General features: G+C 37.5%; 3 protein-coding genes across 6 annotated transcripts; 1 reads left to right on the top strand and 2 right to left on the bottom strand.

Moving 5' to 3' along the window:
• Positions 1-510: 510 nt before the first annotated feature.
• LOC139948005 (transcription initiation factor IIB-like) lies at positions 511-6,239 on the bottom strand. 2 transcript variants are annotated; one of them, XM_071945955.1, is made up of 9 exons: positions 6,147-6,239; positions 4,604-4,714; positions 3,606-3,792; positions 3,364-3,450; positions 2,685-2,814; positions 2,219-2,328; positions 1,674-1,768; positions 1,473-1,549; positions 511-654 (listed from the first exon to the last, which is right to left on the bottom strand). In XM_071945955.1, the coding sequence occupies exons 2-9, from the start codon at positions 4,705-4,707 to the stop codon at positions 521-523; spliced, it is 924 nt and encodes a 307-aa protein (XP_071802056.1). In that variant the 5' UTR covers positions 4,708-4,714; positions 6,147-6,239; the 3' UTR covers positions 511-520. The 2 variants fall into 2 exon arrangements, with proteins under 2 accessions (XP_071802056.1, XP_071802057.1); XM_071945956.1 differs by having other exon boundaries at positions 6,091-6,234.
• Positions 6,240-6,299: 60 nt separating this feature from the next.
• Positions 6,300-14,379, top strand: LOC139948004 (GPI-anchor transamidase-like). Of its 2 annotated transcripts, none has more exons than XM_071945953.1 (9): positions 6,300-6,386; positions 8,041-8,097; positions 8,355-8,505; positions 9,198-9,274; positions 9,747-9,955; positions 10,571-10,688; positions 11,209-11,319; positions 11,686-11,955; positions 12,296-14,379. In XM_071945953.1, the coding sequence occupies exons 1-9, from the start codon at positions 6,306-6,308 to the stop codon at positions 12,398-12,400; spliced, it is 1,179 nt and encodes a 392-aa protein (XP_071802054.1). In that variant the 5' UTR covers positions 6,300-6,305; the 3' UTR covers positions 12,401-14,379. The 2 variants fall into 2 exon arrangements, with proteins under 2 accessions (XP_071802054.1, XP_071802055.1); XM_071945954.1 differs by having other exon boundaries at positions 6,311-6,386; positions 8,038-8,097.
• Positions 14,380-14,528: 149 nt separating this feature from the next.
• Positions 14,529-25,259, bottom strand: LOC139948003 (alpha-N-acetylgalactosaminide alpha-2,6-sialyltransferase 3-like). 2 transcript variants are annotated; one of them, XM_071945951.1, is made up of 6 exons: positions 25,148-25,259; positions 23,123-23,368; positions 19,895-20,416; positions 19,004-19,416; positions 18,081-18,188; positions 14,529-17,855 (listed from the first exon to the last, which is right to left on the bottom strand). In XM_071945951.1, exons 2-6 carry the CDS (start codon positions 23,141-23,143, stop codon positions 17,666-17,668), a joined length of 1,254 nt encoding a protein of 417 aa, XP_071802052.1. In that variant the 5' UTR covers positions 23,144-23,368; positions 25,148-25,259; the 3' UTR covers positions 14,529-17,665. The 2 variants fall into 2 exon arrangements, with proteins under 2 accessions (XP_071802052.1, XP_071802053.1); XM_071945952.1 differs by lacking the exon at positions 19,895-20,416.
• Positions 25,260-25,292: the final 33 nt, after the last annotated feature.

The raw sequence follows: 25,292 nt of genomic DNA, 5'->3' as shown, positions 1-25,292 counted from the left end.
CCTCTTATTTGTCATACTTGAAATATTCATGGTGTGTAGTTTATTAAGTACAATTTCATGTTATGTTATTACAGTTATATGTTGTCTAAACCTGAATCATCAAATTAATAAACGCTTGGTTTCAAATGAAAATTGTTGAAAAGGAACCATTCTTCATTCTTAATGTTACTTCGCGACTGTAAAGGAAAACCCTGCAATTTCAAGGCATGTTTGTGTGGATCATTTTATTCTACTTTTAAAACATCTTTCCAACCATATGCATTTTATAACAAATGCTTCCAAACGTTTTTCAAAGACCAGCTCGTCCAATCCAAGGCATTGGTCCCTTTTAGCATAACTTTGTTGTGCTCAGCTACTTTTTATGCTTTCAAAGCAACCGTATAAAACTGGGCCATAAGCTTGAATCCACTAAACTGCTTGGCAATGACACAATATATCAACATATAATCATTGATTGTTATAAAGTTCCCGTTGTTAACTTCAACTAAAGAGGTATGGGTAAAGGGGAAGGGAGATGGTTTTATGGCGCCGGTAAATCCTCCACTTTAGTAGCAAATTTAAAGTCCTCTGGAAATAGTTCTAATGCCTTTGGATACATTAACTTATATGATTGTCGAATGGTCACCTCAGCTGTACCGGCAATATCTCCAATTTCTGTGTGAACAAATCAACAAATAAAATTATTCACACTGTAAGCTTTGAAAAAGTCTTGAGCACAGACAATTATTTGGGACAGAAAGAAAAAAAGATTATGGGTTAAAAAGTTGTGTAATGTTAGCTACTTTAAAAACAAATTGTACCACTACTCAGTCAATTCTTATAATTAACTATTTTAACGTTTGATTCAATTCAAAATTGCATTTATTTCCATACTTCATGAACATTTCAAAACAGTACATAGCCATTAGCCAAACCAATAGTTGTCACTGGTACCTTGCCAAGATTTGATTAGCAACTTACATTGATAAGCAAGTTTCTCTGCTTAATATCTTCAGGAATTTAGCCATAGGCTCTCACTGCAAATGGCTGTGCGTAGTTGGAAGGAATATTGCATCCCAATGTGGCTGTCATGCCTTCCACTTCACCAGTGTTAGGGTCATGTCACTTGAGGCAATTTACAGGCAACCAGTTCCAGGCAATGTCAAAGAAGAGAATCTTTTCACATTTTAATGTTCACACATTTTTCTTGGGATTTGTAAAACATTGTTTGAAGAATTACTCATGTGCTACCAAAGTGGTCCTCTAGCATGCACTGCAATTGGTTGCCCACCAAGTTGCATGCAATTGGTTGCCCACCAAGTTGCATGTAATTTTTTAACATATTATGATGTTGACATGTGCAATTCAGTTTTTTAACTGCGAGTCATGTTTTAATAAACCATTTTTGAATTGAATTTAATTGAAAGGTAACCTCAAGTGACAAGGCCCTTACATTTAGCGTTTCTGTAACCTTTAATGAAGTGACAACTTACCTTTTTGAGAGCGTTTGTCGCTTGAGGCCTGAGATGCCATGTAAATTGCAGCAGCAGCAACCGAGATTGGGCTGCGCCTAAATATGAATAACAAGAATTTAACAATCAGACACACAGCTTGCTTACTGGGAGCACAGAAAAAGACTGACTAAGCATTTACAAAAGGCTAAATTAAAAAATGAAATGTTATAAATTTCTCACCCAGGTACAAGATCCAATTTCATTGCTTGGTTAGCAACATGGGTCGCTGCCTTCTGAACTGATGTAGGAAGGGTGAGGTTGGAGCAAAAGCGAGACTGAAACATAGAAAATGGACGATTAAAAATAATTACTATCACAAAGAGTTTGCCTTGGTAGTTACATAACCTTAACCTTAACTTTAAAAAAAAAACCAAGTATATTCAATTTGAGAATAAGGATATTGACACCATAAGGAAACAGCCAACAATTATGGCTAGAGAGCTAAGTTGTTAGAGAAACTGGCACATTAGCCAGAGGGTGCAGGTTCAAATCCCATTGCAGTAAATTTGTCTTTGTTCAGCCCAAAATTTACCTATCCATAAGTTGAATGACCCAAGTGTAATGACCTAAGCAATGTAAACACATTCGCTCACTGAAAAGGCTGTCTAGTTCATAAATTTTGTTGGCCAAACTGGGAAACTCTTTTAAGGAACTTTCCCGTAATGCAGCCATTGTTTATTTCTAATTTAACTGTTACTTGTAATAAATATACACAAAGAGTTTACCATGAAGTCACCACTGTTGATGAGGCTCACATTAGCTTCTATTGCACGCAGTATCAGCTTGAAACAACGGCCAATCTCTTTCTTACTGACTCTGGATACAGCGCAGATTTCTGAAACAGACAAACAAATGAGGAATTGGAAGGTCAGTCTAGAAGTTAATATTTGTGAGGAATCAATATACAAATCTCTCTGAAATGGTTTTCCAAGGAAAATTGATTGTTTTGTTTTGGGAGGGATTCTGTCCAAATTCAGCCAGGCTTATTTCGATCCAAATGCTTTTTTTTTTTAAATTTAACAGATTTTTAGTTGTGAGATATATTTCTGGGTGATCTGTACGGCCGGCAGTGTATGGGTATGGGTAATCTTTTTGGTTTTTTAAGTCTCTGTTAAAAACTCAATTGTTTGAAGCTGCTTATTTGTTATCTGGCTGAAAGTGAAAGTTTGGACATGACTAATAATGACTTACCTTTGAATGTCCTTGGAACACCCTCTTGCCTACATGCTATGTACAGACATGCTGCAGCGATGGCATCATTGCTTCGTCCCCTCAAGCTGCGCTGCTCATGAACTTGCTTGAACAATCCATTGGTTCGATCCTAGTCAGACAACAAAGTTGAAAATTATTATTATTCCTTGTATTTTTGGTTTGCAGTAACACCGTGTATCTATTTGCTGGGTAGATTATGTTTTTCTGAGAACTTATCTTGCTATACAAAATGCTACTTCGACAGTAGACTTTTCGGAATGCGGGAGACTTCTCAGTTCTACAAAGAACTCGGTGTCCTGCTTATTACCAGGGCAGAAAGTAGGAAATTGGCTTGAACTGTTGCTTTCACTTAGTGGATTCAGGGGACTTCTCATTATTAACTTCATTACTACAGAGTGAGTTCTTAAGTTTTGATTAGTTTGCTTCCGGAGACTTGAGCTATGATTCCTTTAATAGTAAGCTCACTTGCTGTTTTCACTGTAAACTCTGCGCATTTGGCCAACAATGGAGGGCAAATGAAGGATGCTTATTGGCTCATTCTGGTGCAGGGAGTACATAGCCTCGTTACCATTAGAAGGGAAGCACTGAAAATCATCATGAATAAATCTGAGAAATATTGTTGAAACAATGGTTCACATGTTGTTTGTATTTGACCTACCAGTATGGTTCTTGGTAAATTGATTCGATCCGACATGTGCGATATCTCTCTGAATGCACTTATGAGGGCTCTGTCTGAACTGCTGACCTGGTGTGAGAAAGGAACATTTAAAGGTTTAGTCAGGCCCGGCCCTGTTTTGGTGTTAAAAAAAAGCCCATCATGAGAAAAATGGGTTTGAAGTTGAAATCACTGCTTTTTTATTCATCACACTTATTCACACAAAAACAATTAGTCCCTCTCACTTGTTTTCTATTTTGGTATTTTGCGGCGCCGTCTTCTCCAAACCCTGCCGATCCAGACGGCTGGCCGATGATGGTTGATAGGTCTCCTCCGCTGAGTAGAGGATTCTCTGCAGCACCAACACGTGATGGATCAGCATTGGCTTTGTCATTACTGAATGTACGCCACTCTGATCCAACATCAATACATCTACAGGGAACAAAAGGTGATGGTTCTTTAATAAATTCTTAAAAAAATACAGTGTGAATTTTTTAATTTTGGAATGAACATAAATAAAATAAATCATTGTAACTAAATCATCAGATGGTATGGGACCAGTCCCAACTCTAGTTGGGACCCCCCAACTTCAACACTCAAGTTGTGATCAGTCCCAACTCTAGTTGGAATACCCCAACTTCAACACTCAAGTTTGGACCAGTCCCAACTCTAGTTGGAATACCCCAACTTCAACACTCAAGTTGGGACCAGTCCCAACTCTAGTTGGAATACCCCAACTTCAACACTCAAGTTGGGACCAGTCCCAACTCTAGTTGGAATACCCCAACTTCAACACTCAAGTTGGGACCAGTCCCAACTCTAGTTGGAATACCCCAACTTCAACACTCAAGTTGGGACCAGTCCAAACTCTAGTTGGAATACCCCAACTTCAACACTCAAGTTGGGACCAGTCCCAACTCTAGTTGGAATACCCCAACTTCAACACTCAAGTTGGGACCAGTCCCAACTCTAGTTGGAATACCCCAACTTCAACACTCAAGTTGGGACCAGTCCAAACTCTAGTTGGAATACCCCAACTTCAACACTCAAGTTGGGACCAGTCCCAACTCTAGTTGGAATACCCCAACTTCAACACTCAAGTTGGGACCAGTCCAAACTCTAGTTGGAATACCCCAACTTCAACACTCAACTCTAGTTGGGACAGACTGCCCAACTTCAACACTCAAGAGCGGACCAGTCTCAACTATTGTTGGGCCAGTGGTCAAGTTGGGACGAAACATACCTATCGACAACCACCAGACCACACTGTGGGCAGATCATATCTCCGGCATGATAGTCCTCGATAAGGTTGGCATCAGGATGTTTAGGACAGCTTATTCGATTCATTTTCAATCTGAAATTTGAGAAAACAAAACAAAAGAACCTTCATTTATTTCTTACCAGTCGTGTATGAATTGTCTCTAGTTTTAATATGTCGTTGGCGTTTTTGTACAGGGCCTTGACATTTTGTGTAAAAGGTGCTTTATATAAACACTATTATTATTTCTCATTATAAGTAATACTAATACTGGGCCTTTATAGTTTTATTATTATTTAAATTATAACCAATGACTTGAAGGTAGAAATATGTTATAAACTAGCCCATGATGATGATTCAGGGCGTTTTATGGTACTTGTTACATTGTATGCGTTCCGTCATTCTGTCGTTTACCAAACGTCCATGTCAGCATGGTCAGTAGTTACAGTTGTGCAATAATCTCACTAAATCGCTGTCATAACTTGTTAGGCTATCGTTTTAAACGTGGAGACGATAGCCGAACAAACTTCATAGTTCTAACTTCTAGGATACCTGCAAGTGCAACCCAACCCAGCTTTCTATAATTATATTTAAGTCCTAAATAAAATGATCAGATGTTAGTGTACCTAGTTCTGTTCTAAACTAGACCCAGTAACTGGAGCACTGTACTCCTTTTTCAACAGTTCGAAAAAAGGAGTACAGCACCCCAGTTACTAGCCTTTAGTCAAGGCGCACGCGGCACACCGGATAGCACGCACAGCCCCAAAAATTTAATGCACGAAAAAAGACTATCACCGCGAGCGGCGAAGCCGCGAAGCGCCTTTACCAACTCATTTTGGGGCCTTATGTTTTTCTTTACATTTGCCAACGATTTTGGTGGGAGAAAATGTAACGAATTTGCATCGAGTGTTCTTGTGACGTCATGTAAGTAATTGTGACTTCTTAATGGCCAGCAACTCACCACGCTAATGCATTATGCATTACATTTTCTCCCACCAAAATCGTTGGCAAATGTAAAGAAAAACATAAGGCCACAAAACGAGTTGGTAAAGGCGCTTCGCGGCTTCGCCGCTCGCGATGATAAAGTCTTTTTTCGTGCGTTAAATTTGTTGGGTCGTGCGTGCCATCCAGTGTGCCGCGTGCGCCTTCACTACTAAAGGCTACCCAGTTACTGGGTCTAGTTCTAACAAATCTAACAAACCAAGTCAAAAATAAACCAACCAACAATGCGAACATACACATTTCAATGTTTCATTCTATTTTTTCTAGTTTTACATCTTTTTCTCAATCATAATCAATAATCAATATTTCTCAATATTAATATTATTAATTATAAATAAACATACTTGACCCAGTCAAGTGACTGGGGCGCTAGGTTCTTTTTCGAAATTTATCGAAAAAAGAATCTAGCGCCCCAATCACTGGGTCTAAAATAAACAGTAACACTATTCTTTTGTTCCACACGGTCTAACCTTTAAATGAAAACATCATTTCAAAGAAAGGGAACTTTAATTAGTGTAATACGCACTTGTTTTTGACGATCAGATTTGGTTGTTGCACAATGAATCAGCTGCTTGTTGTCGAATTTTTTTTACAGTGCAGGACGATCGGGAAAAGTGCATGATGGAAATAGTCTCCCGTTGGTGGCGCTATACCCCCACCCAAAAAAATAAAAAATAAAACAATCATGGCGGCCTCCATTCGAGATGTTTTGAAAGCCGCAGCTTTCGTGTTTGTAATGGTTTCACCTTGTGCTACCTCTGTAGAGGTAAGTGTTACGGAGCCTTAAATGTGGAATTTATTTGGTTGTAATATGCTCTATAAAGTGTTCTTTTAAAAATCTGGTGTTGGTGAATTTACGGGTCGAAAATATATAGTCCTAAATCCGCTCTTGAAAATGAACATTTTGAAATTGCGCGGTGTGCCATTTTTACGGACGGCTACGCTGCAAACCTTTTGCGCAGGAAGCTCGGGCGCAAACTGTATGCACCGCGCAAACTCTTATGGGAAATAACTTTTTCTTTTAAAGCCATTGGACCCTTTCGGTACAGAAAAAAAAGAAAAAAAGTTCACAGATTTACAAATAACTTACAGACAGATTTGCTGGGTGGCATTCACTAATATTGTTTCATGAAACAGACGGTTACAAGTGTGAGAGCATGAACATGATGAAGACTTATCCTGGTGTCATGTGTTTTCAGTAGGATAACAGGAAAATTGTTCACAATCAAAAACTAAATATTTTTTTTCCAAATCATCTATCCAATTTTTTAACAATAACACTTTCACTTCATGGTGTGTTGAAATTTTTAAAGTTTTGGTTTTACGTTGCGTAAAAGACAGTCCGCCATTAATAGTGCTTATGCATGCACGACATTGGAGCAACGTCATATGTTTTCACACCTTTCATTGGTTGGTATTTTATTGAATATTCAGAAGCTAGTATGGCGTGCAAAATAAATAAAAAACATTATTCAATTAGTACTTAACAAGTTTAATTACATTTTTGTCCTAAGGCATTATGGCTACTATGTTAGAATCCAGAAATATCATAATGCATGAAAGCAAAAACACCCCACCCCCCTTGATGCACTCACACTTCATAACAATCTGTTTTCCCCCATTTCAGACCAGTAATGTTTGGTTTCAGGAGATAATAAACCAATCTATGATATTTTCTCTTTAATTTAGACTTAATATTTATTACACTAAATCGGAATTTATAACAGTTATGCAGTAAATAAATAAAAAAAATTGTTGTCATTTTCGCTTAAAATACTTTAATATTTTCCCCACATTTGCACACCATAGAATCCCAAATAGTAACCACCTCACGTGATCCATCTAGTGACTAAAGCAGTATGAAACTCAACCTAGCAGATAGTAATTTTGTTTTGAACTTTCGAGGTTGGATGATGTTTCTTTGACTCATTTGAATGTTGGCATAATAATGCACTAGTGATTAGTACCAAAAATCAATCATTTTATAAATGTTTGAGCATAACCAACGACAGGAAACTTTATTCTCAGCACGATTAAGCCTGATGAAAATACAGACCGTGAGTAAACTGCATAGCTTCTGTCACCGGTGCAGCTTGCACAATTTCGCGGTAAACGGGAATCAAAGTTGGGGACCGAAAACATATGAGGGTCGATAACGTATGACGCTACGATAAATTCGGGAAAAGCTCTTAAGAGACCTAGGCAAGTCCTTTTGAAAAGATGGATTTAAAAAAGATGCGGAAAATAGTAAATAATAAAAAAAAGGATGCGGCCCCAAAAAAGGATGCGGGCGGGGACGATCAACTGGTTTTTTTTTATATTTGGCCTACTCTATCCTTTTCTAGTCGATTGTTCAAAAGTAATTTGTTTAATTTAAGATATTACTGATAATGTGTGCTTTTTTATTTCATCATCAGCAGGAGCAAAACGTCAAAGGTTTCTTTAAAAGTGGACATACAAATAATTGGGCTGTATTGGTAAGTACTTGCAGCTTATAATTTCAAGTTACCGTATCAATATTGTTGTCCCTATTGAATTCTGCCCATAGCTCAATCTGGGTATTCAAACATTCGTTGAAGTATGAGATAATCTGTTTTTTGTGCCAGTGGAGCCCGCAAACCGTTCCCTCCAAACTTGTCTGAACAAAAATAAAACTGCAACTATTTTTGGCAGCTCTACCATGGCTCTACTAATCCTATATATTTTATGGAAAGAATATTTCTTCTTGTTCCAGGTGTGCACGTCGCGATTCTGGTTCAATTATCGCCATGTTGCAAACACCTTATCCATCTATCGCAGTGTGAAGCGACTCGGTATACCAGACAGTCAAATCATTCTAATGTTAGCTGATGATATGGCTTGCAATGCACGGAACCCAAGACCAGGTGAGCATCAAATGATTAGTGTGTCACGGCTGAGCCGTTAAGAAAACTGGACTCATTCTCTGGTGGTTAAGTCATCAGAGTGTGAGTTTGGGTCCCGGCTGTGACAAGGTGTGTCCATGAGCAAGATGTTTTTTAACTATACTTGCTTTTCTTCACCTAGGGGTATAAATGGGTACCTGCGAGGGTAGAGGTTGATATTGTGCAAGAAAAAGCCTTTGGAGCGCTGCGGTTGTATACTCCCCAGGGAGCTGAGAAAGATTAAAGGAATGTTAGTGGCCCAATGCTTTAGGCACTAATGTAAAGCGCATTGAGACGGTTATTGCTTTCCTTTTGTATGTAGGCGCCTTTATCAAGTTTTATGGATAAGTGCGCCATAAATATCTTCATTATAATTGTTGTTATCATTGAGAATTGCCCTATTTTAGAACTTGTTATTGTTATTGGTATTATAAGAGCACTGGTGGATTCAAGCTCTGGTGTTTCTGATCAGCAGAGTATGGGCTTAAGTTCCCGTTGTGACACTTGTGGGCCCTTATAAAAGCAAGACCAATTATTACTTCATTCTTCAGATGGGACGTTAGGCCGTAGGGGGTTTACCCTGGTGTTTCTGTGTGTTTTATTTTCAAGAAGGTTGGCAGTATACTATGATTTCTTTGTTTATTTCTGTATATGAATGGTTTTGTTATGTATAGCGACTGTTTTCAACAACGCCAATCAGCATATCAATGTGTATGGGGACGATGTAGAAGTTGACTACAGAGGCTATGAGGTGAGGTTACACTTTCAATGTTAGGCAGATTTGGGTAGCCAACTGAGCTGTTTGAACACTCCCATTTTGTGATGTTTGACCATGTAATGTTGTGTTACAGGGCAGGTATAGATTTGGTAGTCACTCTATAAATTAATTGTAATATCAACTTTTGATTAGAAGTCCACAGCAACTTTCGATAGAATTAAGCATTTCTCATATTATTGTGTATTCCAATTCTATGGATTATTCTTCCTGCTTGGACATAATTGCTTTAGATATAAAAAACAACCACCTTTTAAAATGAAATTTTCACATGTTAGTTTTATTTAATACAAAGGATTAAAACGATCAAATGAAAATTGAGAATAAAAATTACAAGGCTCAAACCTCATGATAAAATGTTTCTTGAAGGCAAAACATCGGACCATGAACCTTAATTTGCATTTATACAAAGCTAATTCTATTCTGAAAAACATATGGTTCTCTTCAGGTGACTGTGGAAAACTTCATCCGAGTTCTGACTGGACGTCTCCCACCAGGGACCCCTCGTTCCAAACGCTTGATGACGGACGATCGCAGCAACATCCTCGTCTACATGACCGGCCACGGTGGAGAAAACTTCCTGAAATTTCAAGACGCTGAGGAAATCTCCAATGTGGAATTGGCTCATGCGTTTGAGCAAATGTGGCAGAAGAAAAGGTTGGTTGTTAATAGTGAGATCAACAGCTGCTCTTCCATGGTCTGTTTGCCTTCATGTACAGTTATCGGCGCCGCCGATTTTCTGGCCATGGTAACCGACAGCCTGGTTTAGAAAAGTTTTGCTGCTGTCAAACCATGAGTAACCATGGAATTGAATTAATCCTATGGATTCGTACATTCAGAAAGAAGTTGTATTACCGGCAAGATTTATAGTTAACGATGAACCATCTCTGATCAATGGCCAGCTGTGGCCAACTGAGAAATTTGTTCCAGTATTTGACAAATGTTCTTTTTGGAATTAGTTTAGAAAGTGGGTCATACTTTGAATTACTAAGTATTGCACACAAAGATGCAACCATGTGGCTGTTAAATCACTAGTGCTAGCAGCGGTGATCCTTGTTGATTTGACGTTCTAACTCCTCCCAAGGTCCTTTCTTAATGCTGAGAGTTGGATCATACATTTGGGTTGAAGTCCCACTTGAGGGGTCTGGTACGGGCTTGATCCAGGATCAGCAATGGTGAAAAGCAGGGGAAAAAACATAGAGCTTATCACACTGCCTCTGTGGAACTTAGTGCTTCAAAATTGAAATCTTATGGTTTTTATTTGGTTTGCAGGTATCATGAAGTCTTATACATCATTGACACGTGTCAAGCTGTGTCCATGTTCCAACTCTTCTATTCTCCAAATATCCTATCTGTGGGATCTAGCCAGGTCGGAGAAGACTCATTGTCTGTAAGTATAGATCCAATTGTTGTAAGTAGTCCTTACTAAGTAATAAACAACAAGGCAATCAGACTGGGTAATTTGTTACTAAACTTTGAGTTGAACAAAGAAATAGTTACTCGAGCGGGATTTGAACCGACAACCTCTGGACTTACGAGCCCACAATCTAGCAACTGGGCCCTATGTTCTAGTTCACCGGACCCAAGCTCTAGTATTGTCAGCAGCAGAGTGTCATTACACTTGTGTCCTCCTTGAGCATGGCACTTGACCATAATTGCTTTGTAAACAAGTTGGGAAGGTATTGTGTTGTGCTCTAACAGCCACGCTCCTAAGGGATGGTACCCATGCCAGCATCCTTATGGGCTGTGAAGGGGGGTTACTGTTTCAGCCCGTTAAAGTGACCATTCAGCTTTATGATGTTAGGCGATATCTCATTGATACTACTATTGTTTTTAAAAACCAAGAATACAATCATTCTTATTGAGAGGTTTGTCTTTGAACTTGGTGATTATTTTGTCTTTCCATACAGCACCATGTAGATCCAGCTATTGGCGTTTATGTCATTGATAGATATACATACTACGCTTTGGAATTCCTAGAGAAAGTCTCACCTAACAGCAAGAAAACAATGGCGGACTTTGTGAGTTTATTTTTTCTATCAAAATTGTGAATTCTGTCAGATGCAATCTGCCAACTTATAAAGTTACCTTCAGCATAACAAGGAATTTAGTGGTAGCTCTTAAAGACTAACTAGTTGTAGTAGTGGTAGTAGAAGAGGTCATCGATGGAGCCTCTCATGGTCGCTTTTCTCACATCCCGCTCAGGAATGCATGTTCTCAGTGATCTCTTGTTGAACTACATCTTTCTGCAGCTGGTCATCATAGTATATACACATGGTGGTAATGTAAACTGAATCATATTTTTGTTATTCATGTAAAAGACTTTATCTAAAGTTTCCTTCATGGTTTGTTGTAACAATTATTTTGTTCTACATTTCTTGTTCTAGTTTCAAGTTTGCCCACAGCAAGTTTGCCGCTCCACTCCAGGCATAAGGACTGACCTATTCCGTCGAGACATCAAAACAGTTCCTATCACTGACTTCTTCGGAAGCGTACGTAATGTTGAACTGTCATCAACAACTATTGCACTAAGTAATGAGACAGAAACTACAGAAAGAGTCCAATTTCCTGAGAAAGAAGAAGGGCCTAAAGACAAGGAGATAAAACGATTCAGTTTTGTAGAGCAACTACCAGCTGTTGAGAAAAATAGCGAAAAGGTATGTCATACCGATATTCAGTTATTTAGAAATACAGGTGCTTTATAGAGGGGCGTCAAAGTCAAATTCAGTTTTATGACATTATTTTTCAATAGATAGACTCCTCATGAAAGTCTCGGGTTTCACGTTAAAATGATGTAAAATGTCATTTTATCTGATACTCTTTCTACTGCCAAATAAGTAGATCACAAACTTGAATTTTACCTTGGAGCCCCTCTTATAACATTGACACACTAATTTCTTCTTCTGGTTTGTTTTTGCCATTTTTTGAAAATCGCCATCAAGTGTGTCTCCACTCTTTCTATTTTCTTTACCTGTTTCTTTTTCATTTTTCTTTTAGGGTACATACCATCAAAAGGTTCAGTTCTCCAGTGAGTTTGTGCTTGCCAGCAGTGCACTGCTGGCAGTTGTCGTTGTTGTTTTATTAAGCCGGATAGCATCATGACATTAGAAATATGCCATCCCCTTGTTAGATTTGGAGAGTGTTTATTTTTTACATATGTAAATTTTGCACAATTTTTTCATGGGCAGGCCCAATTTCTTAGGCTCTGCTTACCATAAGCGTTCCTTACGAAAGCAGAGAAATTTGTGCTTATGTCGCGCGTATTTCAAGGATTAGCAGGGAATTTGGGCTTGTGCACGTGCGTCCTCCACGTTACTAGGCGTTCTTCACTTACACAGCTAGTGTTGAAATACGGCGCTTGCATGTAAGTAGAGAATGTAGATCACAAGCTCAGAATTCGGCGGGGAGCAGAGCCATGAAATTGGACCCAGTTTGTTATGAGAGTTTGACTGTTTGTAACTTTGAACCACAAATATTATGGAATTTGAGATGCCATGTAAAGATGTGAATAGACCCCTTGCATGTGACGTCACACTCTCAACTGAGGCCAAAAAGCGCCCTCACTGAGGCCAATGGAAGCAAACCATAGGACGATAGATGTTCTTAAAGATATGCGCATGACCTGTGTCCATGTAGCATTTGCCTGTTATGCAAGGGGTCTACTACAGAAATCATTCAGGGATAAAAAAAAATGCCTTGCTGTTGTTTGTATTGATACGTTTAAACAAAAATTAACAGTTTCTTTAAGCTGATGTTGAGAAATCAGCATGAAACATCATGACCAGAACATGCCAGAGTTCAAAACAAATACTTAAGCAAGGCTCGAATTGGCCTGAGGCAAGTAGTTTAAGTGTTGGGCCAGTAATATAATGATCGGGCAAGTCCGATGGTCTTGTATTTGTCAATTAAATACCAATTTACCCCACTGTATAATAACTTGAACAGAAACAAACTATGTTCAAATGTTGCAATTGCGTCTTTTGAGTAATGAAATATTCTTAATGCTCAGTGTTCTCAAACTATTTTTATTCACGATAGAATACCGGTAGTAGCACTTTAATTTCACATGATGGTCTTTTCTTGTTAAAAGTTTTCTTTAAAATGGGGGAAAAAACTTTCACAACAGAAAATAAATGTGAATCAAACAAGAAGTGTTTTATTATTTGACATCAAAACATTCAATTTGTTTTCAAAGTAGACATAATTTATATCAAACATTTATTAACTCTTGTTATTTCATTTGCTTTAACACAAAGTGTTATATCAAGTACATATCAATAATTTATAATAAATTTGCATAAATATACAGAAATGTACACAAATTTGTTTAAATTTTTCATTTTCAAAATAAGCCATTTGAGGTATATTGAATACAATACTAGGAGAATATTACGTATGGGTTCCTTTTTTCTGTAAAGACCAATCGATATGCACCAGAGCTGTACGCCGTCCCTTTTTTGTTCATGTAATTAGTTAGTGTTTAAGTCCAACCACTACTTTAATTGTTTTATCTATCAGACTAACCGACTGTTTTTCAGAACAAAGACCAATGAGTACAATATAGTTTACACTACTTTCCTTCAAGCCAAGTAAATACAATACAAACAAAACTACTGTTTAAATTTTTAAGACACTGTGTTATTAAATAGCGATAAAATTTTATAATGCTAAAATCAAGTAAAACATAATTAAAATTTGTGAAAATTGTTTTAATCATTCAGTTACACTTGGCATCACGACAATTAAAAAATAAATTCCCCAAATTTACCATGTCAATCAAAACTTATTGTACCTTTTCTCTCTCATTAACATAAACAATTGATACACTACATCCGGGCATGTTCTTCCTGATGAGCTATCGTTTTTTTTTGCGATTTGGTGGATAAATTTGTAAAGATTTTGGCATTCTTTTAAAGCATACACTGTTTTCTGCATTTATATGTAGCAAGAATGCAACAGCACCTGAAGAGCTTTACAAAGACGGCACTTGTGTTGGCTGCTTATAACATACACAAACTTCAACAGATGTGATATTTGCTTCCGGAATGCAAATTTAACATCTGGGTTCGAACTGCCTCTAGCTACCAGGCAATCTCAGTGGTCTAGTTGGTAAGACACTGCTCTAGATTTGCAAAGGTGGGTTCGAATCCCACCCGAGTAATACACCTGTGATTTTTCCACAGGACTTTGAGAAAGTACTGAGTATACAGTGCTAACACAAGTTGAGGTGTAAATAATATACATGTATTAAAAAAAAAAAAATGAACATGTGAGTTATTTAAAGACAGTGGACACTATTGGTAATTGTCAAAGACCAGTCTTCTCACACTTCGTGTATCTCAACATTATATGCATAAAATAACAAACCTGTGAAAATTTGAGCTCGATTGGTCGTCAGAGTTGCGAGATAACTATGAAAGAAAAAACACCCCTGTCACACGAAGTTGTGTGCTTTCAGATGCTTGATTTCGAGACCTCAAATTCTAAACTTGAGGTCTCGTGAAAAAAAATTCGTGAAGAATTACTTCTTTGTCGAAAACTACGTCACTTCAGAGGGAGCCGTTTCTCACAATGTTTTATACTATCAACCTCTCCCCATTGCTCGTTACAAATCAGGTTTTATGCTGAAAATTATTTTGAGTAATTACCAATAGTGTCCACTGCCTTTAAATAAATATTAATTATAATCAAAATTACTTGTGAACATTAAGTAACAAATAATTATTTATTTCAATTAGATACAGCTGCATTAATTAATAATTCAGGACTTAAAAACCGTTTTTGGGTGGTGTTTTTTTTTCAATTCAAAATCATTTTCTTTTGGTGTAGCTCTTATTCATTTGTAGTTAATAAACTCAGTTTGGCCCCTCATTAATTATGTTTTCTCATCAATATTTACAATTTTAGGAGTAACTATAAATATGAATAGTAAACTTGCAGGTACAACCATGAGTAAAATCTCTTTTGAATGAGTGGTAGCCTACCACTCATTCAAAAGAGATTTTACTCATGGTTGTCCTACCACTCATTCAAAAGAGATTTTACTCATGGTTGTCCTACCACTCATTCAAAAGAGATTTTACTCATGGTTGTACCTGCAAGTTTACTATTCATATTTATATTGATAGTTACTCTTATTCCTCACACCATGCAAAGCTTCAAACACCATTTATAATTTTAAATACCTTAATTGTTCTTTTTAATGGATGTGTTTCTGAAGCACAATCAGTCTGGTGAAAAGCCATAATTTATCAGCCAATCATCCACAGACAGCATCATCACATAAATGCCTCGTTAGTTGTTAATTATAATAATTATAATAATAACTAGACATGATTGCATTTGTGCACAAATGCAGAGCTGTTTCGTTAATAAAAATTAAAATTTTGTCAACTGAATTTGAAATGTATTCTTTTTTTAAAGCAGTTATGACTAATCCAGGCTATTAAAAAAAAAAAATTTGGATTATACCATTACCATGTTCGGATAGCAATTTATTCGTTAAAGGTGCAAAAATTGAAAAAAATCATAAAATATCGTGTGATGACGTCACTATGACGTCATTTCGCAATTCACGAGAGCTTGCCAATATCTAACAACCTACCAAGTTTCAACATAATCGCATAATTACTTAGAGAGTTATATTAGTTCAAAAAGTGCACCTTTAAGGCCGCGTCACGTGACCCCCAATGACGTCATTGATCTGAAACTTCACACATATGATGGCTGCCTGACAGTTAACGTGTGTGTAAAATTTGAAGTGATTACAAAAAACTTCACCACACACATCTTCAAAAAGTCAATTTTGACGAGTTTTCAACCTGCCGCTAGAGGGCGCCGTTGCATTTTGTGACGTCATTGGGATTTTTTTTGAACTGCCCACCCTAGCCACGCACTAACATCGTTTAAAGCAACTTCATATCTTTTTCCAATTTTGAATTAGAGGGCCACTCCCGGTTTCGACCGGAAGTAGAGGTCATGTGAGGTCACGCACACGAAACAAAATGAAGACCTTATTTATCCCTCCCCAATTCCGCAAACAGAAACCTACGGTCTCTTGTGGCTGATTTGTTATAAATTTTCAAACATTTAAAATACAACACCTTTAAGATGACGTCACGTGACTTCTGATTATGTCATAATGACATCCTTGTTTCGCAATGATCATTGCACCAATACCTTTCATCCCTGAAAATTTCATTGCAATTGCTCTTTGGGAACATTGCAAATCAGCACTTATATGGAATTTTTCTGAAGATGACAAATAAAAAAAAAAATAATAATAATAATAAAAAAAACTTTAACAAAAACAAGAGCTGTTTCGCTGCGCTGCGCTACGAAACAGCTAATAATAATAACAGGAATGATTTTGGCAAAAACTACAGAAGTGTTACAGATTTGGCAACTTTTGAACATACATGGAAACGCCATCAAAAAATAAACCAACACATTGTACTTACTAGTTCCAATGAGGTGGTACAAATGAACTGGTTTCTTTTGTATTCTTTTTGGCTATACAGTGCATGAAACTTTTATATTAATGGCACTGGTCACTTTTTGGTAATTCCTAACAAAAATAATTGTTAGCATAAAAACTTACTTGGCAAGTAAAAACAAAGGTACACTTTGTCTTTAAATCATGACCTCATGTCCTCTGGTTCTGTCATGCTTGCTTAAACACAAAATTGTTTTAGATAAAGGTGAGAAGAAATTTCATGGAACTACAAATTTATACAAACAGTACACAAATAAAAACTTAAATTAATTTGAAATTAACAATCTCTTGAAAATGTGACTTAATGCAGGAACATAAAGTTACCCAAATTACTGGGTACTTTGACCAGCAAACTGTGTCCCTCCCAACCTTCAGAAACACAAGCTGCCATCTTTGTGAATTTGGGCCCTGACCATTCAGTAATTATCATTTAAATGGGAAGGGAGTCCAATTGCAGCAATAATTATAAACCCAAGTTGAACAAACTTCCAATCGATAACCTCGCTAAACATTGATTGGATTGGATATTCTTGTGAAAAACACCTTGACAGTTTTTCGCTGTTTTCTCAGCAAGTACACATTGTCTAAAACTTATATGACTTTAATTGCACTCTATTTATAAGTTTGCCTATTATAATATTAATCAGCATTACATTGACCAAAACCAATCAACGACCCTACCTTTAAAGAGAACAAAACAGATGTTTAACAAAAAATTATAATAAGTCAGCAATCTACTTACTGGTAGTACTGATCGTTTATCAATCTATGCATCTGTTAATAGTTTATATGTTTGCTATATGAAACATTGGCTTACCCTTCAGTTACTGCTTTGTGAAGTAAGCCCCATTATTTGCTTCAATTCGATGACCCTAAGGGTTCCAGAATGGAGTATGAAAGTACATTGGAGGTTGTTCCAGCGCCCAGCGAGCAAAGATAGCTTTTTCCGTCATGAAACGATGTACGCTTCTCTTGCCCTTTTCATTCTTTTTGTAATAATCGCATTCTTTGAGGCCGGGTGTGTTATAGTAGTGATAAGGAACCTCCTTGTTTGTTTCATTTCTGGAAAGGAAAAGAAAGAGGATGTTGATATTAATCTACACTTAATAACAATATTGGCTTCTTACAATGTATATAGCACTCATATCTGTCACTCGGTGACGCTCAAGGCACTGTAACAAGATATGTGGGACTACGTTTCAAATATGAGACCTAATCCTTTTCTGTAATGTTTTATAAGGTGCTGAATTCTATGTATTGTTATAAAATAAGTAGAAGTCTACTTACTGGCAGTACTGGTCATTTACCATTCCATAAATATGAATCTCATCGCACACGTTACGGGCTAGCAACATGGTGAACCATCCTGTACTCAAATGGGTCCCAGATTTCATCCTGTCAGAATAAAAACCAAAGTTAATGTACTAACAGTTAACAGTTGTGTTGAACAAAGATAATAGAGAGTTTTCGTTTTCGACGAAGGAAGACTCTGCGACGGTATGCGTATTTTTAGCCAAATGTTGTCGTTTTCAGAGCAACACAGATTCATTCCTCATTACCATTGCAGAACATCCGTCATCGAAAGCGATAACTCTTTATTGAAACAATAGGGAAACCGCCAAGACGGGGGTGGATAGCTCAGTTTGAAGAGTGCCTGCATTTTAATCTGGAGATTATTGGTTCAATTCCCGCTCTAGTGCATTTTTCTTTGTTCAAACCCTAACGTAAACTTATCGCCTTTTACTAAAGTTTTATAATTGGAAGTTGTGAAGGTAAACTTCTGATAACACTTTGGGGAAAATACATGACATGTATTTTTAAAATGTTACATTTACTTTTAGCCATAGTTCAGAGCTTCTAACATTTGCATCCTGCAATCAGGGAGATTTCGTACAACAGTCAGGGAGATATTTAGGTCTACATTTAATGTAGAAAACAATTCCATAATCAGGGAGATTGTCAGATTTGTTCATCAGCACCTTTTCCAGCTGTTGCAAAGTGCTACAAAAAATGATGGAAAACCACAGAGGAAACATATTATACAAGCAAGTGAGTTTTTAAGATGCTTTTGAAAACTTGTTTCAGCGAGTTGGGGAGATTGTTAATTTCTTCTTGGCACCAAAGCAAAGACCAGGGGGCATGGAGGTAATTGCCTTCATTACCTCTGTGAAGTATCGTGCCTGTATCCAAACAAAATTAATGTTACGTACCTTGGGACACCAGTTTCAGCTTCGAATATTTCATCCGCTTTGTTCATCTGTTCCTGCGTTAGATAAAAGAATCCTGTCTTCTTATACTTCTCAGCTGAGGCTTTCAGAGTATTAAATGCAAATCCAGATCCAGTTGTACTCAGGGCTTTGGGCGGTCCCCATCCAACAACGTACTCAGTCGGACTCGGTATATCCACTAGATACTTTGGGTTCTTTTTAAGGTGAGGAGTTGACGAATGAGCAATAACTCGTACCGTTGTCCGAGACCCGACATCTTCCTCGTATCCGGAGGCTGGTGCATTGTTCATTCGAAAGACGCAGTCAGCTTCGTCGATAAGATAGCCGGCGCCGGATTTCAGAAGTTGTCCAGAGCTGGACACAAAGGCACATTGCGCACAGTGAAGATTCAGTTTCTAATTTAGGGATAAAACAAAAGCCCATAAGAAATTAGTAATTAAGAGGTAGTAGTGTCAACTTTGGAAGTACATAAACAAGTAATGACCATAAAAACCAACTTGGTAAGAAGCACTGTACAGCTGTTGATAGCATTCACTTCAAAGTTAGGTGGTTATGTAAAAATATATAAGTTTTTTTGCCCAAAAATTTGAATCTGATGAGAAGCAATACTGTCAGTAATGTTTCCCAGATTGTGTATTCCTAAAAGGGATGATTCTTCCTTTCTGGACATAATTATTCGCTCTGGATTTTCAACAATATCTCAAAAGCGTGACCAAATTGAATTGAATTTTCACTTCATTGGTTTTTGTATGAGCAACATTTAAACTACTTAACAGTTCCAAAAACCAAAGTAAATTTGCCTTTAAGCACCCACAATAGACTACAGTCATAGGCCATCCTATTTTATTGATCTCAGCTGATGTTACTACATACCTTTGTTTGATCCAACACGGATAAATAGCCATGTTGGGTATACAAGGGATCCGTTGTTTCAACTTTTGACTTCCTCTCAGTATCTAGCAGTTTTGTATTACTTGGCAATTTTAGTTTATCCGAAGAGGTCACAGGAGCCCTGGCCTCCCCTGTGTGTTTTTCTGTTTTCACTTTTGTGTTTGCAGTTTCATTCAATTTGGTAATTCCCTGAAGATTTTGAGATTCATTCCCTGTTTTTACGGTCGTTTGATTTCCAGACGATTGAGAAGAAAGTGCTGATTGATTTAGAAAACTACTTGCTAATGTTGTCTGATATTTTGAAATGGAAGTAGACTGGTTTGTTGAAGTAGAATTAGACAGTTCAGAATTGTACAATTTTCTTAATTCTTCACCATTGAATTGCCTCATGTTGACATTATTTTGTAATAAGTTGGTGTAAAAAAAGATGCCAGAGTTGAGATAAAATCCCAACCCAGTCAAAGTGAAGACTGAAAACACTATGCAGAAGAAGAACAATTGTTTCTGTAAAGTAAAACATTTTAAAGTATATTTCAGTTAATTGTATAAACTTTGCCTGCAGGCCTGTGGGCTCAATTTTATAAAGCCTGTAAGAACAAAAAAGGGCATAATTCACCAGCCAAAATTACATTGTTGTGACTGGCACCTCACTCAATTGTTTTTAACAGCTTTATGAAAGTGTCCCAGGCTGAAAACAGGCAGTCCCAAGAAATCTCCAAAAACAGACGGCATTCACATTTCAATGTTCACATATTTTTCTTCGGGTTCGTAAGAAATTGTTTGAAAAATGACTCATGTGCTACCAAAGTGGTCCTATCCAGCACACACTGCAGAACTCTGGATGGTACTGAGTACACAGTGCTAACACATATCAGTGTAATAAACCAAAATTAACATTCTTTATCCCGAGACAACGGTACCCATTGCTAAATATATGATTCGAACTGCCTCTAGCTACTGGGCAATCTCTGTGGTCTAATTGGTAAGAAACTGCTCATAGAATTGCAAGGGTCTTGGGTACGAATCCCACTGAGAAATATGCATTTTATTCTTGTTCACCAAACTCTGGAAAGTACTGAGTATACATTGCTAATGTAAGGGTAAAACCAAAATGAACACATTGCAGTCGGTTGCCTCCAGGTGGCCTGTACAAATTGCCTTGTGTAACATAGCTCTCAAGCAGAGACCGTATGTCATGGTTCAGCAATCTTGTTGTCAAGTTATTGTGACAAAAGGGGTAACAAAAAACACCCAAAACAGTCCATTTGGTCTCTGAAAATCAAATATTATACTAAGGGCATGACTTACCACTGATGATAAAGAGAACATGACAAAAATTGTTATTCCACCCCGTTCAAATATTCAGTTGGTACTAGACATAAAGGGGAATTTCCTTGTGCTGTGTCGATATACATTTATACTTACCTAAGAATGTACTATATACCTTGGCTCTTGCAGCTGTGAATAGCCATTAAAGGGCCAAAGCCAAAAGTGGTCATCCGGAGCTATATTTTTTTTTTTGGGAGCTTGCTTGGGTCAGTTGGTTCCTTGTTTACACACCATAAATTAATTTCTGTTTTTATAATTCTATTATTAAATACACTGAAAATACTACATCCAATTCCGTCCTGTCACACAAACGATACTTTTGGCTTTGGCCCTGAAGGCAGTGGACACTGTTGGTAATTTCCTTGTGCTGTGTCTATATTTATATTTACCTAACTAAGAATGTACTATGTACCTTGGCTCTTGCAGCAATGAATAGCCATTAAATATGGGTTACCGGTTACTTCGGCACCTTGCAAACTCAGCACCAGCAAACTAGGCACTTCGCAAACTCGGCACCCACTCGGCACCAAGAATGTCGGCACCAAACAAACTCGACACCGGCCTGTTTTGGTCCAACAAACTCGGCACCAAACAAACTCGGCACCGGCCTATTTTGGTCCAATATACCATGAAGAAATAAACCCAACTCGGCACCAGTAGTTATGCTAGCTTATATGACCATAACCACTTCCGAACTTTTGAAAAAATTGGCATCAGAGATTTTTTTTCCCCGAAAACTTTACGTCCGCACGCTCAGTTTTTGTTTTGTTTTTGTTTACATGTTGGTGAAAGTGCATCGCTGTTTGTTGATGTATTGGGCTTTGAAAATGTTTGCGTTTGGTTGACAATGATGGACTGTTTTGATTTTGAAGAGAGTGTGATTTGGGAGCCTGATTTGCCTACGTGGCGGCCGTCAGCCGTGGGGGACTTTGCCCCACCACGGCCGCGGCAGCGACAGTTCAGTACTCTTTATTTTGAATTTAATGTTTTTTGATCAAAGTTTCGTGTAAATGTTCCCCAAAAAATACTAAGACATTGAAATTATGATTTTTGACTAAAAAACGTCTTGAAAAGGGCGCCCTCACTATGTCAGTTTACACAAAATAAATACTAATTATTTGATACAGACCTTTGAAAAGGGCGACCTCACTATGACAGTGAAAAATTAATAATAATTATTAGGTATGTATAGTCGATACGTCGTCGAACCCGTCGACGACGAGGATCGGGATTTATTTTAATTTCCAACTGGGTGCCGAGTTTGCAACCGTTGCAGATCGAGCGTTTTCAACCAGGTGCCGAGTTTGTAGTTGTGCATGTGCCGAGTTTGTGGGTGCCGAGTTTGCAAGGTGCCGAGGTTGTGGGTGCCGAGTTTGAGAGGTGCGGAAGTGTCCGGTATTCTTGAAAACATGATACTGTGCAGGTAAATGTGCTCTAGTGCTTTTTGTGCGGGCAATCAATTGTTTTTTTTGACAATGGTTCGCATATATATCCTAAATAGCCGTACGTCCAGAATTTGAACAATTAGATCCATTTCAAAATTATGTTTTCACTTGCGGATGAAATACAATATTTAACAGAGCCTGGTTGTAACACCAGTCATTGACTGGTTTTATCATGTTGGATGGGCTTTAATTAACGGTATTAGTCTATGCCAAACTGACCTAATCACAATTATCTGAATCATTTCTGGGGATTCTTTTTGCGTGAGGGCTCCCTTTTTCAACCATTCGGTGCAGTTACATGCACTGGACAGACAGCATTTGAGTTGGAAACCTCATTTCATAGGATTAAAACAAACAAATGGTTCAAAAAACCAAAGGTATACTTTCACTTTTATAACAAAAATGGTAAAAATATGATGAATAGAAACGGTCATACCTGTCCCAGCATTTGGCTCATCTTCTTCGGCTTTTGACTCTTTTTGTTTTCTATGCAATTTACATGCTATGAAATTTGGCGGGCTGGTGCTAATGATGTCCACATGAATGTAGTATTGTGTGAGGAAATGCAGCAAGTTACTTCTTTATCCGATGATCACTGATGCGGAAATAATGTTCAATAACTGGCCATAGACTAAGAGCACATAACTAGGTGTTCCTACATCCTCCCTTGCTTTCACATGGTCTGTTCAGAGAAAATGTTTGCAAGTCATAAAAAGTGGACTGTGACACTGAGAATGAGTTTTGCATAAATCAATAACCTGTTACGTATGTGTACAGGTACTTTCCTGCTGTTAGAATTGTTTGCAGCCAGCTGTGGTGTTTGTGATATAGGGACCAGTGTCAAAACAAGCACATTGCATGAAAGCAAGCCTGCTTGGAAAGATAATGAAAGTTATTTTACCTTAAATGGGTTTGTACACGTTTGGTCATGACTTTACAATTTATGACAAGAAAAAAACTTAATTGGTTAGAAGTAGATGGTATAATGCACTATGTGAAACTTACTTTTCATTCTGAATTACTGTGGTTCTGGAAATAGATATAATTTTTATCCCCCAAAATTTGAATCTGCTGAGAAGTGTTACTAACTGACAGTTAGTTATAATATTGTTAAACTCACTTAACTAGTGTATTCCAATGAAACAAACTGAGCTACATATTACCAACTCTATGTTGGCAGTCTCCCTATCTTGTCAATATCTTTGTTCCGGAGTGCTACTCCAAAGCTATTAACCATTAGCTGCCCTGAAACCAGGGATCGCACCCAAGTTTATGATACACCTAGGAAGCGGAAGCAAGGGGATCACCTTAAGGGGATGCAACTATTTAATTTCAAACGTCATCAAGTTATAAACAACAATGGAAACTCGAAAATTTGGTTAATGATTTTCAATTGGTTTGAACAATAAAAAATTGACCAGATTGGGATTTGAACAAACATTTGAATGTGCCAGGCTCCATCAACTGAGCTTCTATTATAATAGCCGTATGTGGTGGTCTATTTTGTCAATATCTTTGTTCAGGGTGCCAGTCAAAAGGCCATACAACCGTTAGCTGCCTATCCTTGCACATGTAGGATCACACTCAAGTTTGATACCAGCAAGCGAACATAGAAACAAAACAAAAAAAACATATAGTTTTCATCTACCTAAAAAAAGAGATGGCAAATTATAACAAGTAATCATTATTGCCTTTAATTGTATTTGTATAAGTTGTACTTTCATCGTTGTAAATTGTTTGCTATAGACATTATTGTTGAATGTTTGTCAGGGTGATGTTGACATTGGGGGCTGGTACAAATCTACTCCTAGAACTATGGTTAGTTCTGCTATTGCGAAACTCATTAATATAATTTATATATTTCAAGACAATTATTTTATTAATTTTCAAACAATGTCCAACTTATGGTCCCTGAGATTAATGTGAACATTAAAATTTGAACGAATTATCTTCTTGCAGTAAATTAAAATTGCTTTTTTGTGGGTTTTGTTTGTGTTATTATTTCAAATAAATGTATTAATAAAAAACATTAATAAAAAATTTAGTTTAAATGTTCATGTAGTTTGACCATTTTGACAAAGCCAGTCTGGTAAATAAATAATTGAATTGCGGGTTAACACAGATACATGTATGTACACCGTCTGACAAAAATTTGCAACCTAACCGTTGAAATATGTGACAATGCCCTCCAACCATGAAGTTATCTCCAAACCGACCACCATTTCAACGCGCCTTCATTCAGTCCCTATCCATCTCTTGGTTAAACCCCACCTCTCAATCGCTACGAACGTCGGCGGGAGCACCGAGTGTACGAGAGAGCATGGTAGGTAGGAATAGTACGAGCCACGAACTAAAATAACTAATAAGAATTCTAAAGCTGAAATAAATACCGAATTATCAAGACGAATACAATACAAGTGTTATTTCCATAGGTTAACGGTTAACCTCAAATTAAACTCACCTTAACCATGGGGGAATGTGGTTTTTCTTTGCTGAAACTGGCATTTTATGCAGTCACCGGAAAAATGTAAACATAATTCTTGGAAAGAATGGGCGATCGACACGCACCGGGGGTTGGTGCAAAGTTCACAATGCATTTAGGCTTA

Source organism: Asterias amurensis, chromosome 15 (genome assembly GCF_032118995.1).
Source record: "Asterias amurensis chromosome 15, ASM3211899v1".
Classification (NCBI taxonomy): Eukaryota; Metazoa; Echinodermata; class Asteroidea; order Forcipulatida; family Asteriidae; genus Asterias; species Asterias amurensis.
The sequence above is the reverse complement of the archived record's forward strand: the minus strand, read 5'-3'. Positions and strand labels throughout refer to the sequence as shown.